We start from the raw sequence: 18,532 nt of genomic DNA, 5'->3' as shown, positions 1-18,532 counted from the left end.
ATTTACACTCAACTACTTTTAAAAGAGACCAGTGGTGTGTTTGCAGAGCAATGACTGTGCAGGGAAACAGAGAAGCCATTATGTCCCCAACAATAGCTCACACACAGCCTCAGAGTTTAAAGACAGTTTTGTTTGTTGGCAGAGAGATTTCAGCTTCAGCACTGGCAGTCTCCTCCAAGCTTCACAAGAAATGCCATGGGATCTTTTATCTGTGCCCCAGCTCGGCAGAAGGTACTTTGTTTGGTGTGAAGGCTGCTCTGTGCTGGGCTGTCCTTCAAGCCTGGGCTGGCTCAAGCCCCGTAGTGCCGAGTTAACCCATGGGCTCCTGACTGGGGCTCTGCAGCTCTTCTTTCCCACAGCTGCTGTCTCTCTGCTGGGCCCTGCAGGGCTTTACTGCCCCATCAGGCAAGTTGCTCTGACAGCAGGAGAGAAGGGAAAATTTCAGGCACTGCCTCTGCTCTCACCTCCTCTCTGGAATGGGATCACACCTGTGAGCATTCCTTAGACCCAAAGAGCTCCATGCTGTGTCCTGCTGCCTGCTGAGTGCACAGACCTTGGAAAGGGCCCTCCAGCCAACTTTATATGACTCAGGCACAGCTCCTGGCCTGCCAGCCATGAGGATAAGACATGCACCACTGGGCAGCAACATGCACAGGCAGCCATGCAGCAATACTGTGCTATACAGTGGCACCAGCCTGTGCCTCTGCACTCAAGTGAATGCTCTTAATGAAGGTGTATCTGTGCAATCTGTCAGACTGATCCTGCCCAGGAAGCACCAGATGTATGAGCTCCAGACCTGCAGCTTTCTCTTCCCCAGCAATGAGCAGGGAGCAAACCCAGCTGAGGATAATCCTCTCCACCTCTGCTGCCAGCTCAGCTCCCATAAGCTCCTTAGTCCATCCCACGCCTGACCCTAGAGGGAAGCACAGCTCTCACTGCCTTCCCAACTGCAGCACAGCAGAGCCAACTGTGCATTTGGTTTGATGGACAGAAACCAGGAGAAGGATCAGGAGCCTGCAGATACCCACTGCTAACCCACCTCTCCATACTCCCTGTGCCCTGGGCAGGCACACTGCACAAACAGCTGAGTTTTTTGACCAATGGTCTGTTTGAACTCTGAGTTGAGTCTCCATTATGATTTCTCATTGGGAGTGGAGCAGCAGCTGCAAGCCACCACCTGAGCAGGCTCCCCATCCACTGTCTGCTGAGGCTGGCTTTAACCTCCACATCTCTGCCAAATCCAGCTGTTTGGAAGCCTGGCTTCAGTCACAGAGTGCTTTGGCAGCAGAAAAAAAGTCTTCAGGAGAGAGGGGGGCTTTAAAGCAATTAAAAGCAATACAATTATTTCTCTCTGTTATAAAGGTCCACCAGCCAGTCTTAAATGGAATTTAAAAAGTGGCCTGGTTGTCTTAATTTACATTAGGTGAGGGGAAGGACCAGCAAGTAGCAGAGTTAGGCTTGTACAAGCAGCCCCACTGAGCTGTCCACAGATGTGCCACAACATGCACAACCTTATTTAAACATGACACTGGGTTTGAATTAAAAGTACCCCAGTGCAGCAGGGGGCTGCTATTTAGTATCAGGCAAGAGACGCAGGGTCTGACATCTCTGCCAAGAAGGCTGGGGCATTCTGTGGAGATGAGGAATCTGCCATGATCAGGGAAAGTGCCAGGAGAACTGGAAGAGGAGAAGGAGATGTACCAGCCAAAAAGCAGTGGAGAGAACAGCGGGATACCAGAGGATGACAAAGGACTGCAGGCATGATCAGGCACTGCTTTGTTCCCAAATGAAGCAGTAAACAAAGCATCCACTGGCAACACCTAAAACTTTAACCCAACAGGTTTCTGCTTTAACCCATCCTGCAAGAGCTTCATGGCTCAGCATCCTCCCCTGAGAGTTCCCTGTGCCCCCACTCACAGCCCAGCAGCCACTACTGGGCTATCAGCTGTGAGATATCCTCCCTTACTTTCCTCAGGCAGCACAAGAAATGCAAGGATAGTTTGGACATCTGGACTCTTGTCACAGGGCACAGGCCATGCTCTCTGTCTCACATGACAGACAATGAAGTTCCATCATGGAATATTTAATTGAAGTTTTACATAGCTTCAGCTCCACCAGTGATAAGGGAACTACAGCAGAGATTCATCCAAGCCATGAAGGCTTCCAAATTCAGATGTGGGCACTGCTCCCACCTGAAGCAGGAGGACAAACACATCCATTCCATTGAGCTCAGTTAAAAGCCTTCCTCCCAGATGGTGCCTCCGTGCTGGTTCCTGTCCAGCACCCCCCTCTTGGTTAACCCCAGCACTGGAGACTCGTGGATACACATCAGTTTGCAGGGAAAGGCCTCAGTGGGGATCACTGGTCCCTGCTTATTGCTGAGATAATCAACACTGAAAAGAGCTGAGAACTGTCTGTGAATGAAGGGGCTGCTCAGCTGGGCCTCAGGTGCTGCTCAAGGAGAGTTCTTGTGACTCAAAGAGAGCTCTTGTGAGCACAGTTTGTGACGCCTCCACAGGCACAGGCTTTTCTGAAGCCTAATTGCATATAGTGTTCTAATCAATGTAGATCAAGCTCTGAGTTCACTGAGAAAGAGACAGTAATTTCTTCTTGAAGCAACTTTTTCCTCAAAAATCCCTCATGTCTCCCTACAGAAATTTTAGCATCAAATCCAATAATTTTTTAAGATACTTCAGCATAAACTATGCAGTGGGGAAAAAAAAAAAAAAGCAGAAAGGTGGAATAAATAGATAACTGCCTATTTCACATGGTTTTCACAGTGTTTCCTAGTTGAGAGCCTCCCAAAAACCCACAACTGGCAAACTCAATCTCAAAAACACAAGTTATTGAAGTTTTATAAACCCATTAAAAACATCATTGTTACAGTCACTCCCAATTTAAAGTCAAAATGCTTCATCAAAATAGCCCAGTTCTCCCAACTGTTGCAAAAGGTGTTTTCAGGTGCTCTTTTGCCATTAAATGAGAAGCTGTTTATTAGACCTGAACTCATTGAGACTGGTTAGTCAGGTCTATCATTCCCTTTTGGCAAGTTCTCATGCTTACTAAAATAGTCACATTTTCACACCTTCTGTTGAGTAAGAAATCCCACACAGCATTTTCAGGTAGAGGGGAATGGCTCAATGAAGGCAATTCCTGTTTCTCCCTTACCTCTCAAGAGTATTTGCAAGTTGGTCCTGTCCTTCTGCACAGACCTGTGTGCACTGACCTCCTCTGAATGTCCTTTCTTAGGAAGTGAATCCTTTTCTAGAGGGAAAACATCCTTGTAGCAGTAGCAGTAATCACTTACTCTCCCTTAAAAGCTCTCCAAAACTCGTGTTTGGGTATTTGTACTGCTCTGCTCACAGAGATGAACCCATTGAAACTAATTATGTTTGAATTCACAGTACCAGAGGAATGCACAAGTAATCATTGACTAGGTGAAGAGTCAAGAACCCACACCTCTTAAAATGCATATTTTAGGATCCAGGAAGATGGTTTATCAACAGCAGAACCATTCTGTGTTTCTGCATTTGGTTATTATGTGGTACAAATATTTTTCCTCACCTCATTGCTAGCTCTGAAGTTCTGATTGAGCAAATACTGTAGACTCAATTTGCACCAGGGAAGATTTAGATTGGATGTTAGGGAAAATTTCTTCACTGAAATGGTGGTCTGGCTGCCCCAGAAAGTAAGTGGACTAACCACCTCTGGAGGGATTTAAAAAACACGCAGATATGGCACTTGGGGATATGGTTTAATGTGATTTGGCAGTGCTGGGTTAGGGGTTGGACCCAATGATCTTAAAGGTGTTTTCCAACCTAAATAGTTCTGTGGTTCTAAATACATGGTGCCTCCACATGACCAGGTATCCTCACACCACTCTTGCCTAAACCCTCATGCTCACAAAGAGTCTGGATTTTGTGTCTGTCCCTTCAGCTTAAACCCAGACACTGCCAGGTGGGAATAACCTGTGTGCCAAGTATGGGTGGCAGTGCCAGGGCACCTGGGCAGCTCACACACCTGCCCTCAGCAACCCCAGCCACACCACCCAAAACTGCCACCAGGCTCACCTCAGGTTAATGCTCCAGTGCAATGACAAGATGCAATGCCTGTTCTGCCTGGCCTGCTCCCACAGCAGCACCCTCTGGCAGGCAGGATGGCAGAGCAGGAAGGCAGGGATGAAGAAGCCTGCCCTCCATCACTAAACCTCACTGAGGATTTTAAGCAGTAGTCCTCCATGTCTGCTTGTGCCAAGTCTGGAAGCACAGTTGCAGCTCCAAGGTTGCAGCTCACCTGCTGTTAAGTGTAGCACAGGACCCAGCAGAACCCAGACTAAGTAAGCAGCTGCACAAACTCTCCTTGGACTCAGCTATTAAAGCTCAAGCCACTGTTTCCATCCATGGCTTGCCAGAAAAATCCCAGCCCCTTCTTTGAACACAAGCTGAATGCCCATCCAGAAATGCTGAATGCCATCCAGAACGTAACAAATCACAGCTTGCCTCAAACTTGGGCACAGTGAGGATCTGAGCCCACATGTCTTCAGCCTGACTTTCAGCCAGAAGGCACTCTGCAAACACAGGATGAAGCAAAGTCTGCCTGGATGCCAGGCAGCACCCTAGATGCTAACTCTGTTTGCAGGGATCAGTCAAAGGTTAATGCCTCAGTTAATGCCTTAATGCTCCAAACCAGCCCAGCCCCTCTGCCCCACTCCAACCTTTGGTACACCAGATCTCCACTTGCTGCAGAAGGACAGTAGCTGTATTACACTGACTCATTAACAAAGTTTGGCCTAGTTCCAAGATAAAAAGCTTTAGGGTGACATTTTCTCTGCCTAAAAATACATCTTCTTTTCTATAATAGCCACAACATGGAGTTCTGTTTAACATTTCCATGTGGAAAAATCAGAACTATTAAAACATGAGCATTTCAGCCCTGAGGTATTTGGAAGGAACATAGCCTGTGCCCATCTTCCAAAGATGACTTTCAAATACTCAAGACACTGTATGAAGAGCACAGGCCCCTTCAGTTATATTGCTATTGTCCAAAAGGTCTTCAGCAAAAAACAGAAGCTTTCTGAAAAGTAGGTACTGGCACAGAAAATACTCTGTAGGCTCAGAAGGATTTGATGTATCTGCTATTCCTACCAGCCAGTCTGAACTGCACATTCAGAGCCCAGGCCACATTCAGCTGTTAACACACACCCCTCTCACTGTGTCTGATCTATTGATGTGAGACCCATGATGTTCCACGGAAAAGATCATGACAGGAGCACACAGCTATCCTCTTGAAAAACCAGAAAGTGTGGAAAGGTATCTGGTCTCTGCCCCAAACAAATCAACCTGCACTTTCAGTCTGTCACACCTTTAATATTGAGAGGGGAATTTAAGATGCAGTCTACTGAGCAGAACCCTTTTCTTAATTTACTGACCCTGTAGGCATGATGGTACCAGGTTTTAGTCTTAATATTTTCATCATTCTAGAGTTGCTATGTCCCTGAAGTGGGTCTAGGTCAGAAGAGAGTCTCTCTGTCATATTTGTCTCAGAGGATGCAAGGTGAAATGGAAAGGCTGTAAGAAAGCCCCAGTTCTAAATCCTATTTATCCCACTGTAGTATTTCACCCCCACTGCTAAAAGGCTGGGTTTACATCAGTGACCCAACAAAGCAAAGGAAATTCTGTCCTTCTTCAAGGACAATGCAGTGCCATGTTCTCACCAGCCCAGAGCTGGAACAGGTTGGATGCTCCTCAGCAAGTTACTCTTTCACTTATGCATAAGTAGAGTTGAAGATGGGGTCAGAGAAAGTTATGAAACCTGAAGTCAGTGCTTGCAGTTCCAAAGGGTGAACACTGCTGTGAACAGGTAGTGCTAGGCACAGCTACCTTATTTCAGCTGCACGTAATATTTGGCAACTATCAAGTATCTCTGTCTAGGCACTAATATAATAGACAGCCCTGTTAGAATTCAGCCTTACATGTTTCAAACTGCAAAGCCACAGCTCAAGCAGTAATGCCATGTTTTATGCAGGTACATTGCTGACTTGCTCTTCTCAACCCATTATAAATAAAGAAAAAAAATCTGAAGGACTTGCTACCTCCTTTCATCTGTAATATTCATGGCATGGCCACCTTTAGCATTCCCCAAAAATTAGTAAGTGCTATTACATTGAAACTTGAGCAACCCAGGAGTGCATCTTTCAGAATATGAAGCAATGCCTTCATACCTCTTGTCATGAAACTTGCAGACACTGAAAAGCATCAGGCAACCTGAGGCACTTCTGGGGAGTTTTTCTTTTTGTTTCTTCCCCCCACCCTTGTTGATTTTTTCTATAGAAATTTCATGAAGCAACCCCAGCAATGACTCACAGAGCACAGACCACAGCTACTGTTTAGACTCCTACTTTTTATGGCAGAACAAGCAACCCATGGCCTCCATTTCCCAATGCATTATTGGAATAGATGCTATTACAAGACTTTGTAGCTAAGGTTTACCTCTTGTTGCAGGTTAGCTATTTTTCCCATGAGGAAGTCTTTCTCCTCTAACAAACCAGTGTTGCAATCCAATACTACCTGAACACAAGCACCAAAAAGAGCATCTCGAGTGTCCACTAACACAGAGCTGTTAATAAGCTTGTGAGGCTTCTTCCTACTAAATAATAGTTCCCTTTTTGACTTCTTTCTTTACTCTTTCACAATGAGCAAAACCAGTGGAAGCTAAGTACCAGCTATATGGGTGGCAGACAATTCCAATTTAGGCTAAACAGGACCTAAGAAACAATGATTCAAAAAAGAGAGCACTGCTGAAAAAGCCCTGGAAAAGTCACCAGGGGAGACTCTTAGAGAAAAGGCACTTTAGGAATGGAAAAGATGCCTAGTATGCAAGAGGTCCAGTTGACTGAGAGCAGAGACACAGAAGTTGTCTTACAGAGCTGAAATTAAACAAGTAGATGTTTGTCCACAGCCAAAGCACCTCCTTCCCCTCCAGTGAGAGCTGCTTTCACTGTAACTCACCTGCTGAAATGAAGCCACCCACTAATCCCAGATGCTTTCATTTTATGGATCTGTTTTCCCATAATCACCCACAGGTGCACAATTTTCCCTGGGACAAAGGTAAGAAAGTGAAAGATAACTGATAAACAGGGAGGTTTATTAACCCTTTCTTGCCAGCCACACTGGTTAAGCAGCTCTGGTTATATCCTTCTAAGCCCAGAGGCAGCTGCATTGCTGGGACAGTGCTGTGTGAACTGCTGGGTCTCCTCAGTGCTTGGAGGTTGTTGGTTGCTGTTGCAGAAGCAGCCCTTCTGCTCCTCCCTTCCAGAAAAGGGTGCCTGTCCTCTGTCCAAAGTTCTGCCTTCTTTTATCCTTTTTCCTCAATTTTATCTCTCTGCTATCTCAACTCAATCTTACTCATTAATTTTATGTCAAGCTCTGCAGTTTCCAAAACCTACATCAATCTGTACCATTTATCTAGCAGCTTTATAAAGCCCTTTAATCTTTGCAAAGCCTTTCTGCCAGGCCACCAAAGGGATTGTGTTCTTGCAGCTGACAGAGCTGCCTTTCCCCCAGCAGCCAGCAATGAGCTCAGCAACACAGTCCCACACAGCTTCCTCTCAACCTCACCATCCCCAAATAAAAGGAGATAGGGGAAAGAACAGAGAATGACACAGGGAAAGGAAAAAACCTAAAATGGTGAAGAGAAAAACAGAGGAGTGGAAATGAAGTGGGACAAAATTAATTAATTAAGATAGGAGGACAAAAAAAAGGTGAAAGAACAGGAAAAGGGGAAGCTGAAGGGCAAAAAATGAACTATGCTCTGTCTCTCAAGGCCACAGGTTTTCCCCAATCTCATCTGACTGCTGCACTTGGATCTGTCCTGCACATGCACATTGAAGCTCTCAGATCACAGATGAAGTTTGGACTTTCTTGGTGCTCTGCAGAAGGGTTTATGTAATTTTAATGTAAGTTTTACATAATGCTATACCTGCCACAACAGATAACTGTGTATTTTATAGTTATAGAGCATCTGGATGGGTGGGTGAGGCCACCAAAAACCCTGGATTCCAGGTCTGATAAATGAACTCAAGACTGCATTCACTGAAGAGGTTTCACAGACCTAAGCTGAGGCTGGAAAAGAGATTTTTCCACCTGAAAATTATTTGTAGATACCTGCTCAAATTCACCTGGTTTAGCTAAACCAAGACTCTACAGGTAGGTCAATGCCTTCATGACTGTAGAGCTGCTTTGAATGGCTTTGCCTCTCCTATCTCACTCCTGTGTGCTGTGGATGCCTGGATCAGGAAATGCAGCCCAGGACTGGCACCTCCAGAGGAAAAGCCCTGGTCCTGCACAGCCCACCTCTGACAGGTTAGAGGGGATCCAACCACGAGCAGGAGCAGGTCTTTGTTTTCTAAACAAACACAGGAGAGGGCCATTCTTTTTGTTCTGTAATGAGCAGAGGGTCTCCCAGGCGCTGTTCTGGTCCTTCATGTGTCTAAATAGTAATTTTCCTGGGTAGAATCTGCTCATTTTCACACAAATATAGATGCCCTTGATAGTTCTTTGCAACAGATTTTTTTTTTTTACAAAGACTTAAATGTGGACTGCTTAATTTATTCCAGAATTTTTCTTTCTCCTTCACAGGCCAGTTTCCACATACATGAATGATCCCCTGACCTGTGCTCTACTCACTGCTCTGCCTGCTCTGCATCAGGAACTCTGTTCTCTCCCACAGCATTGACCTTCAACCCTGCTTCTGGATCACTCATCAGCATCTTCCCATTGCCCCTGCAGCTTTTCTGGTTCTGCACCTGCCTCCTGGCCTTTCCCCTACACACCAGGAAAAAAACCTGCCACACCAACAGGACTTACATTTTTCAGCAAGCACAGAATGACATGGAAAAAAGAGGGATCCAAGATCTATGGATTTCAGCCTACTTCTTAGACCTTGATTCCTCTGATGAGCACCACCTGCCAGAGGGACATTGACTGAAGTAAGAATTTCTCATCTTTAGCACCCCATGCCTTCCTATATTTGTGTAGCTCTGACCTCTCTGGTCATTTTGGGAGCCTTTCCTGTCTCAGCTTGCCAAAACAGCACTTCTCTTAACAGCAATTCTCATCACTTATGCTACTTGCAAAACCAGGGTCAAACTGACCCTCAGGCCAATGACCCTTCACCAACCTTTCCATAGACTTTTATTACCCAAAAAGGAGTGGAGAGCAGCATCAGCTTGGGTGGTAGACAGTACCTTCAAAGGGTTGGATGGGCTGTGCAGAGGGGAAATGTCTTCCCCAGTGATGGATTGAGATCCCAACTCACTAGACTTCCAGCTCCTTGCTCTGATCTCAGCCTGTCAGAAACCCCAATCCTTCTTGAAGCCATCAGTGCATGTGCTGCTGACCCTGTCAAGCCACAGCACTGCCCTGAAGGGTTTCTCAGCAGCTGCTCAGCTTGCCTGGCCTGAGACCCTGCTGCTTTTGCCAACTGAGGCAATCCAAAGGCAACACAGTAGATCAAGTCCTGTCAATCCTTGCAAGAGAGAAACACTTGCTCTTCAAACCTGATCCTGTAGGCTTGTGAAACGAAGGTACCCTTTAATAAAATAGGATTAATGAGCTGGAAAGGTACGCAATAAAGGGAAAGAAACAACTCCCCTATTTCACACCCCAATCCAACCAAATATGGAGATGATAAGATAAAATCACGCTGTTTACTTACTACTTTAAAAGCTCTGCTCTCCCTGGCTGCAGTTCACCTTCAGCCAGTGACACCAAAAGAAGGCTCTTCTGCCTGGTTCTCTTGCCCCTTATTCCTCAAGAGTTCCCAGAAGCACGGACTCCAAAAACAAGACTGGTCACACAGAGCTCAGTAGGAGCAAGGCTTCATATAAGGGAGTGGTCAGAAGGGGAGGGTGATGTAATGGAGCCCTATCTTTGAGCAGTAAAGGCATGCCACCCTTCCCCCTCCCTGTCCCTGAAGAATTGCTGGCTCACAGGGCAAGATGAGAACAGAGTGGTCCAGCACTTTCCGCGCCGTACTTTCTCACGGTAAAGGGAACAGCGCAGAGGGTGGGGAGCAAGCAAAGATCAGACTTGAATGGAGACAATACTTTGATGTTAGGTAGTCCCAGGAGTGACTCTGTACTGGCAGGGTTGTTTCTTTTCTTCATGCATCAGACAATTCTCTGCCAAGTTGCTGGTTTCCCCTGGCACAAGTCCTGACAGGGAGGACACCCTCTGCATTAGAGCGCTGGTGACCCCATACCCATCCTGACAGAGAAAATCCCATTCCTGCACTCTTCCAAGCTGGCAGATGCTGGAGCACTGCCCAGCCCCATGGCCATAGGGGCTGAGAGCTCTGTGGAGGAGAAGAAATGTGCCTCCCGTAAATGGTGGTGTCTTGGACACTGACTTGGGAAGCTCTTGAGAGGCACATCCTGCCCTTCTCCATCAGAGGAAATCTTGAACCCCATGAATGGAGAGGAAATCTCTCAAGGATGTACCACTGATGTCCAAAGGGAAAATAATTCATTTTTGACTTCCTTCATTTCAGTTTTGTTGATCACTCACTGAAGGATTTATTTGACCATGAAAAGCCACATCAGGCATTAGGACAAGGTTTGCCTAATTCAAAGGTTATAAATAATGAGCTGTGAGTGCTGTATAAAGGCAGAGTCCAGGTCTATCAAAAGGTTTCTGTGTGCTCTCAGATGAGGCAATTGGAAAAGGAAGGAGCCAGTCCAGGCTTTCACAAAGTGGAATTCACAGAGTTACCGTCCTCTACCAGGAACTGCACCAAGATCCACAGGATCGTGCAACAACAGCCAAACTCACACACCAGCTCCAAGAACCAAAACCTCATACTGACAGAGACCTCCAAGGGGAATTCTCAGATTTGGGTGGGGAAGGGAGATATGGGAAGGACTCTTGCAAGAAGGGCTTGTGCAATGCATAGTGAACTGAACTGGAGAACAACAGTGCCTTTACACATTCACAGGTTATTTTTCTAGTCAGAGATGTCCCCTGTCCACACAACACTGCCATCTCAAGTAAAGGAGCTATTCCTGTGCACTGTAAGGAGCATTCCTGAGCACATCACAGTGAGTCTCTCTTACCCTGAGGAATGGGTCTGCTTTGATAGTGTCAAGTGACTTGAAAGCAGATACACAACCGAGAATCCCTTTTAACTGCCAGGAATGCTGTCTGACAGATTTTTTCAGATCCAGGACAAACTAGGTCTCTCTTACTGATGTAAGACTTGCTCTACTGTATTTGCACTCTCCTGCAAATTACAGAATCTCAATAAACTGCTCGCTCTTGTTCTGTTGTTTTGTGGGGGGACCTGGCTTTGGAGTTATTGGAAATGAAACAGAAACAATTAACATTGAGTTGTTCTGTTATTCTCTTCAAACAAGAACCTGCACCCAACAGGTATTTTTCAGTACAAACCCAACTGCAGCAGACCTGTCCATCCCAAGGAAAGCTCCCTACTTGCTCAAGGTACAGGATATTTTTACAGGATTGTTTGGAGACAACCTAAACACCCTGGATGGGTGACAAACTCCAACCAAACTGTAAGCACAAAGAGGAAGAACAGTCACAATAGGTCCTTTCCTCCATTTCTCCACTGATACTCAAAATAAGAGACTGAGACACAGGGGTGCTGTGTGAAGCTGCCAACCAAACATGAACCTCCAGTACTTGCTGCACCTACAGGAAGATCTCCAAACTGCATAAACTGTTCACACTGCCAAACTCTTATCATCACCACTACAAAAAAATTCACTACTAAACCTCATTTTAAAGCTACTATCAGGGCCAAGGAGCCTTACATGATAAAAGCATTCATATCCCCACTACAGAGACAGGATAACAGAGGCAATCTTGCCCAGGGCTTCAGACAGGTCAGTGCCTGGGCTGGAATAAGGAATCTTCCCCCCAGATTCCTTATCCATGTTCCTAGACATCACCTTTCTTCCCTGTCTCATGCCTGATATATGCAGTAAATCCAGAAGGAGCTGGAAGTGACAGAGGCTGGCACTGATCTACTGCCCTGTGCCTACAGCTCCATGGGATGTTGTGTTCAGTGCTCCTCACTCCTCCACTGTAAACAGGAAATTAATAAAACGTGAAGGTAGCACCCTGCATTTCCTTGTGAAAAAAGACAGCAGATTAGATAGCAGCAGAGGAGCTGGGGGAAGTTCGAAGTGTTTACCACTTAATGGAAAACTTGCAGATAATTACAGAAAGTTGTTGTGTAACTAATCACTGTTAAAGTCTAACCTAAGCAAGAGGGCCCTAAAACCAAAAGAACACAGACTTTCCCAGCAAGACCCAAGGTCCGCTTTCCATCTGCTTAAGAATCAGTGGGACTTGGAGATGGCTCAGAAGCTGTTCTGGACATGGATGAACACTGACCCACAGAGATCTGTGTGTGCAGCCCAGCCACGTGAGAGCTGTGCTTCTCAGGAAGCCCCACAGCTTCTCGTTCCTTTCTCAGCAGTTTCTGCTGAAGGATCAGCTCTACTGCTCTTGGACCAACAAATGAAACCTCTCAGCATAAAATTCAGCACGTCCTGGTAAGCCAGAACCTGTCCTGGGTTACCTTAGGCAAGATTTCAATGGGACATGGCAGGGTCAGGTTGTCCCTCCCAGGGAGGGACAGGGCACAGCAGCAGTGCAGCCACCCCCAAATCTGTTATCCCCACTTGTCAGCCTGCTTACCCTGCCCTGGGGGTGCCTTCTGCCTGCACTGCAGAGCCACTCAGCTCCCAGAGTGGTGGGAATCAACCCAGCAAAGAGACACTGATGGCTGTGAGGGAAAAAATCCCACTGGGTCCCTGAAAAGGCTGTGGCTAAAGCTCCAATTTGCACTGAGTGGGCAGAAGCTATGTACATTCTGACTACACCACTGCCAGGCTTTAGAGAGCAAATCTGTCTTGGGGATGAACACCCAGAAGCAAAAGTTTCATGGACTTTTACACTGGGACCCCTTTCTGTGCTGTGGGTGGGTGAGGAGGGTACTCAGCAGCCATACAAATAGTTCATATTGCACTACACAGGAGAGGTGCACAGCATGCAAGACAGCTCACGCCCTAAATGAGAACCTGGATCTACAGCTCTTCTATTCCAGTGGTTCTCAGCATTTCAACTTTCTGGGTTTGCTCCCCAGAACAACAGCCTCAGGAAATAAATGAATTTTTCTTTCTAAAGAAGTCACTCACTGCAGATCCACTACTGCCCTAGTGCTTCAGGCTTACATTTAGTCCAACTGGGCTTGGGCAACACAGTTCATGTCTGTGTGAACATTTGCAACCCATCAGTTTTGTCCTTAGGAGAGAAACACACAGCACAGGTTCAGTCTTGTTGCACACCACGAGCCATAGTCCACATATGGGATGGGCAATGGGACAGGCTCCTCTCACAGCCCTCCAGGGCAAAGCAGCTGAGTGTGCTCAGGGGCCACCAGCCCATGCACATGAAACCACTGGGTGACTGTCCTGTCCTCAAGGGCAGTCACAAATTCCTACAAAAGAAGGCTCTAGAGACAGGAGCCTGTCTTGACTGGCCTCTGCATCTGAATGCAGAACTCTGGCAGGTCTGGTGCTTGCAGCATCTCCTGCTCTGGGGAGAGCACAACCCAGGACTGAGGACAGGATGGGTGCTCAAACACCAAGACTTCTGCCCTGAGAGATGCCTCATGCTACCAGGAGAACAGGACTCACACCTCAAGTACAGATCAGAGAAAGGGTCCCTGTCTGGTTCATCTCCTGCCTGTCCCAGTCTCCTTCAGGGCTTGTTTGTTCAGGGGCTGCAGAGGGCACCAGAAGTGACCATTTGCTTATGAGAGATCAGAATCACAAACCTCTGCCCCAAAGCACTTGGAACCTTTGCTGGAAAGTGTGAGGGGGCTGCTGGGCTGGAGGCAGAGACTGTACCAGCACAGCTCAGGGAACCCACACTTGGCTTTGGGAGGAGCACACAAGCTGCAGGGGATACACAGCCCTGCACAGGAGCTCATCCCCAGCAGCTCTCCCCCTCCCTCCCACACACAGGCGCTGCTCAGCCTTTCCACACAGGCTCTCTGGGCTGGGATGGGGCAGAGGCTGGTGCCTTCCCATCTGCTGACCCCACACCTGCTCCAGTTTCCCCTGCCAGTGGGAACCACAGATGCTTTTGCCATGTTTCTGATCCCTGAGGAAGGCTTGGTTTGTTTGCCCAATGTGCCAGGGCTGCAATCAGCTGGCAGAGTGGGCCAGTCACACCTGCATGGAACAGCACAAAGCTGCTTAAAGCCCCCTCTATTGACCTGAGCCCCTCGACCCCCTGACCTTCCCAGGGGGAAATGCAATGCATGGGATACCACAGGCAATGCCCTCTCAGAGATTGGGGTGGCTCCCACAGGTCGAGAGGAGGGGTACTACAAACACAGACACCTCCTAAATTTTGAGAACCACAGCAACCAGTGCCATCAAGCACAAATGGAGTTTTGCAGGGAGGTAGAGTGGGAAAGGCTCTCACCTTCCCTTGCAGAGAGAGGCAAAAGATCTTCCCACAGGATGGAGCAATGTTCCCATTCTCCCCACACCAGTCAACAACTCTGTTCCTGGGTGCTGTGGGTTTAACCATTTTCTGACAGCTTTTGTGCCTCTGTCTCCCATCTTGTCCCATCACAGTTGCCCCATAGTATTGAAGAAGAGGAAAAATTTGCAGTGAGTCTGATGTGTCATGGGGGTTTGTGGGAAACAGACCTTGGGGTTTAACAGGGCAGCTCCCCTGTGAGAGCTCCCACAGCCAGAAATGAACCTTGAACTCTAGCAGGGCAGGGCAGAATTGTGCAGAGACAGAAGACTAGATAAAAGAGATTATCCTTTTATAGATATGGATTTTTTTTAAAGACAGCAGGAAGGAGCAGGAAAGGGAGGCAGAGTCCAGAGCCTGGTCTGACTGTTCAGATCTGAGGCTACCAGAAATGCTGGCTGGTCTTGAAAAGGCTTCCTGACTCCCCCCCATGCCACCCTGGCTGCCTTGCTGGCCTCTGCCACCGAGATCCCACCGGCCTCGAGCTAATTTGGGCTCATGGGTGAGAACACAAAAACACAATAGTGACAGGAATGAAAAGCAATAGGGAGGAGGACACCCAGGAGACTTATTCTTATCAAAACCCAACAGTATATCAAAGGGGATCTGTGAAGAGAGGGAAGAGCCTTTTGTAAAAGCTGCAATTGAGTGAAATCCTGCCATTTTTACATGCTGCAGTTTTTACATTCTCTTGGGAAGCCCATGATAAAGACTGGCCCAAAGGGTGACCCCTGTGCCAGGCCAGGCCGTGTGCCAGACACACTGCACACCGAGCAGCCACACACCCATGGATGGCACAGTCGCTGTTTGCCCTCTGCATGTGCTTTTTAATTACAGCTTTGATTTGCAAAGCATCTCTTACAGAAAAGACAAATTGCATTACTCTCAGCTTATTAAAATCACACTCAGATTTTTTCAGCTGCTAATTACACGCAGGCAGCAGTGTCAGTGTAATTAAAGCTGGGATGGACGTTTGGGGATAGAGCTGTCACACACCCCCTGCCTATGCCAGGCTCAGCTGAGCCCTGCCCAGGCACTGCCCCCCTTGACACCCCACACAGCCCTGCCATGCCACGAGAGAAGATGATGCAGGTAAGGCCAAGCACCTCCTCAGCACAGGGAGGGGCCCCTGCACCAAACCTCCCCAGTTACAGCTGGGCACCCTCCCTGGCTCTGCTGCAGGGGCTGGGGGAAGGGATACCTGTGGTCTTGGGGTTACAGCACTGAGGTGTGGGGACTGGAAGGGGCTTTCTGCTGTTTCTGGTGCTGAAGGACTGCAATAAATCACACTGCCAGTCCAAGCCTCTATTTGCTTTCATGCAAAACAGAGATTTTGGGTTTCCCTGTTAATTAAGCAACTCTGGGAACAAACCACAGAACGGACTCTTGCTGGCACCCAAACACTTTAAAGCCTGACTGTGGCACACAACAGACCTGGGAGTGGCTTACACAGGGGAAGGTGTGAAGCCCTAGAAACTGAGTTCCAAAGACTGAGAGACAAAGAACCGAGATAAAAGAGCTCACAGACCTGTGAGGAGCTGGGAGCCTGCTGGAGAACCAACTGTGCCTCTGCAACATTTGGCCTTGGCAGAAGGGCCACCACAGGTGTGCAAACAGCTGTGTGGACAGCACAGCAAGCACCTGCCCTGAGCTCAGGCACCTCAGAAACAGCTCCCAGGGCAAGCTTTGGGCAAGTGGGGAACTTAACCCCAGCACTGTTTTCCTGCTGCCAAGGGGATGGTGGGGAGAATATCACCTCCAGGAAGATGCAGCGCTAATTAGGGAAAGCAGATAAAGACTGTGTCTCTTTCAAGATGAGTTTCCTTCCCACTGAAATCCTCACAGTTTCAGTGCTCAGCAGGATGCAAACACATCCTTAAATGATTTCCTGGAGCCTAGTTTCAAAGATCAGTCCCTTCAAAAGCAGGAACATGCCAAGATCAATAGCAGACCCAGGAGAGCTCTAAGCATGCCAGCTCCAAAACCACCAGGCTTTCACTACAGCCAGTTACCCATCAGATGCTGTGGGGCACTGCTAGCTTTTCACATTTGAAAAGGCTACCAGGACTTCCTAAGCAATCAGCCTTACTTAAGTACCAAGGGCAAAAAAATCAGTAGGAAATTTTACATTTCAGAAACAGCACGATGTGCCTATGCAATACATCCTGGAGAGGCAAACCCACAGAAAGTTCACAAGAGAAGAGGAGCAGAGCTCACAGGTACTGGATGTGATCCCAAGAACAAGGATATGCTCATCTGCTCCTTGAATAGTTTTACTGCTAACTCCCTAAAGTCACCAACTAACAGGATGTCCTGGGAAGCAGCTATCAGGTGATCATTTTTAATCCAAGTTATAAGAGAAGAATGAATGATTAAAACTTCTTGTGAAAAAAGCTGAAAGGGGTGTCCTATGGAAGCCAGAGGCAGCGTGTTCATTATATTTTCTTGTGGCTCAGTAATGAAATCATAAAGTTAACATATGGAGCTAGCAAAAGATATCAGGAATATTTCAGTTGTGGAAAATTTGCCCTGTGAAGCAGGGCAAATATCTAATTAAATTCAATATACAGAAATATGTAATGCCTTGCTGTGATAAACCAATATGAAGAATAGATACATATTGATGGGCTTAAGTTAGAAGTTCCCTGCACCACCATTAAATCTCCTGCAAAGATCTGGTGAAAAAAAAATCAGCAAGAAGAAAGCAAGAATTTGTTAGCTCCTGATTCACTGGCTCTTATTTAAAGCTTATAAATGAAACTGGGTCTGTAAAGAGGAAAAGTATTCCTTTGAAAAGGATAAAGAGGACAGAGGCAGAGTTAAGAATCAAAGCTGGCAAATCAAGCTACAGCTATGGAAACTTTTGAAAAAATTAATAACTTAGTACAAGGAACTTACCTAAGAAATGACATAACAAAGATTATGCCCAACACACTGAAAAATGAAGTGTTTTCAGTCTAGGGTGTTCACTCAAGTACAGCTAACCGCCGCTCCCTTGGAATAGCATTGAAATCTGTCCAAATAGGAGAATTCCAGGCAGAGGTCATGCTTTTCATCCCTTCAAACACGTGTGCAGCATTAGAGCATTAGGAACACAATGCCTGAAAAGCAGAGGCAAGATTCCCAAGAGCTCCAAGCCTTCCTGTCCCTACCTGGAGCCTGTGGCAGCGAGGAATGGCCCAGCCCCAGGGCAGGGGCAGCCCCTCCATCCGCCCTCGGACACCTGCGCGCTCGATCCTACCTGAGCTAAGTGGGGCTTTCCGTGCGGGCGCTGCGGCATCTCAGGGGTCCTGGCAGCGCATCCCTGCCCGGCCCGGGAGAGGAGAGCCTCTTCTGCAGAGCAGCCGGGCTGTTCCCCTGTGGGTGAGAGGCTGGGTCAGTCCCAGTTCTTGTGCTGGGCACTAGATGGCACAGACGGGAGGCGGCTCCGGGGGAGCCCGGGCTGGGCGGGCAGCACCGGGGGCTGCCGTGGGGAATGCCGCTCCCTCGGGGTGTCCCCTCCACGGGGTGTCCCCTCCACGGGGTGTCCCCTCCACGGGGTGTCCCCTCCACGGGGTGTCTCCGCTGCCACTGCCCTGCTGCACCCCCTCGCATCCCGTCCTGTGCAGCCAAGGCACCGCCCGTGCTGCAGGGAGCCTGCAAGGCTGTGGCATCCGTGCCTCCGTGCCCTCTGCCACTCCTCACCAAGCCCAGGCTCACTGAATATTCCTGGTTCACAGAGCAGCCCTACGTGTGGCTCAAACTGCGTCAAAAGGAGGGCAGCAATCCTCTCCTGTTTCTCTGTGAGGCTGCACCTTGGCCATCAGCCTCCAGGACAATAAATAGTAGCTGATCCCTGGAGTGTGGAGAGACAGCAATGCCAGGTACCCCATCAGTGTCCCTCTGGGTTAAGGCCAGTTTTGGGGAGTGGCACCCCAGCACCTTTCCTTTGCCCTGTGGGATCATGGTGCAGAGGA

The 18,532-nt window shown here is 47.9% G+C and overlaps 1 protein-coding gene across 2 annotated transcripts in view; it reads right to left on the bottom strand.

Moving 5' to 3' along the window:
* Positions 1-17,990, bottom strand: part of GGT1 (gamma-glutamyltransferase 1) — a 30,802-nt gene extending 12,812 nt beyond the window's left edge. Inside the window, exon 1 of one of the 2 annotated variants that reach the window (XM_033076093.2) lies at positions 17,818-17,990. Coding sequence is in view for 1 of the 2 variants with exons in the window: in XM_033076091.2 (XP_032931982.1) it covers positions 17,475-17,488 (14 nt within the window). In the remaining variant the exon portion in view is untranslated. Of the gene's footprint in view, positions 1-17,474; positions 17,693-17,817 lie in introns of those variants that run through there. The other variant, XM_033076091.2, reaches the window with a different exon arrangement.
* Positions 17,991-18,532: the final 542 nt, after the last annotated feature.

Source organism: Catharus ustulatus, chromosome 18 (assembly GCF_009819885.2).
Source record: "Catharus ustulatus isolate bCatUst1 chromosome 18, bCatUst1.pri.v2, whole genome shotgun sequence".
Classification (NCBI taxonomy): Eukaryota; Metazoa; Chordata; class Aves; order Passeriformes; family Turdidae; genus Catharus; species Catharus ustulatus.
The sequence above is the reverse complement of the archived record's forward strand: the minus strand, read 5'-3'. Positions and strand labels throughout refer to the sequence as shown.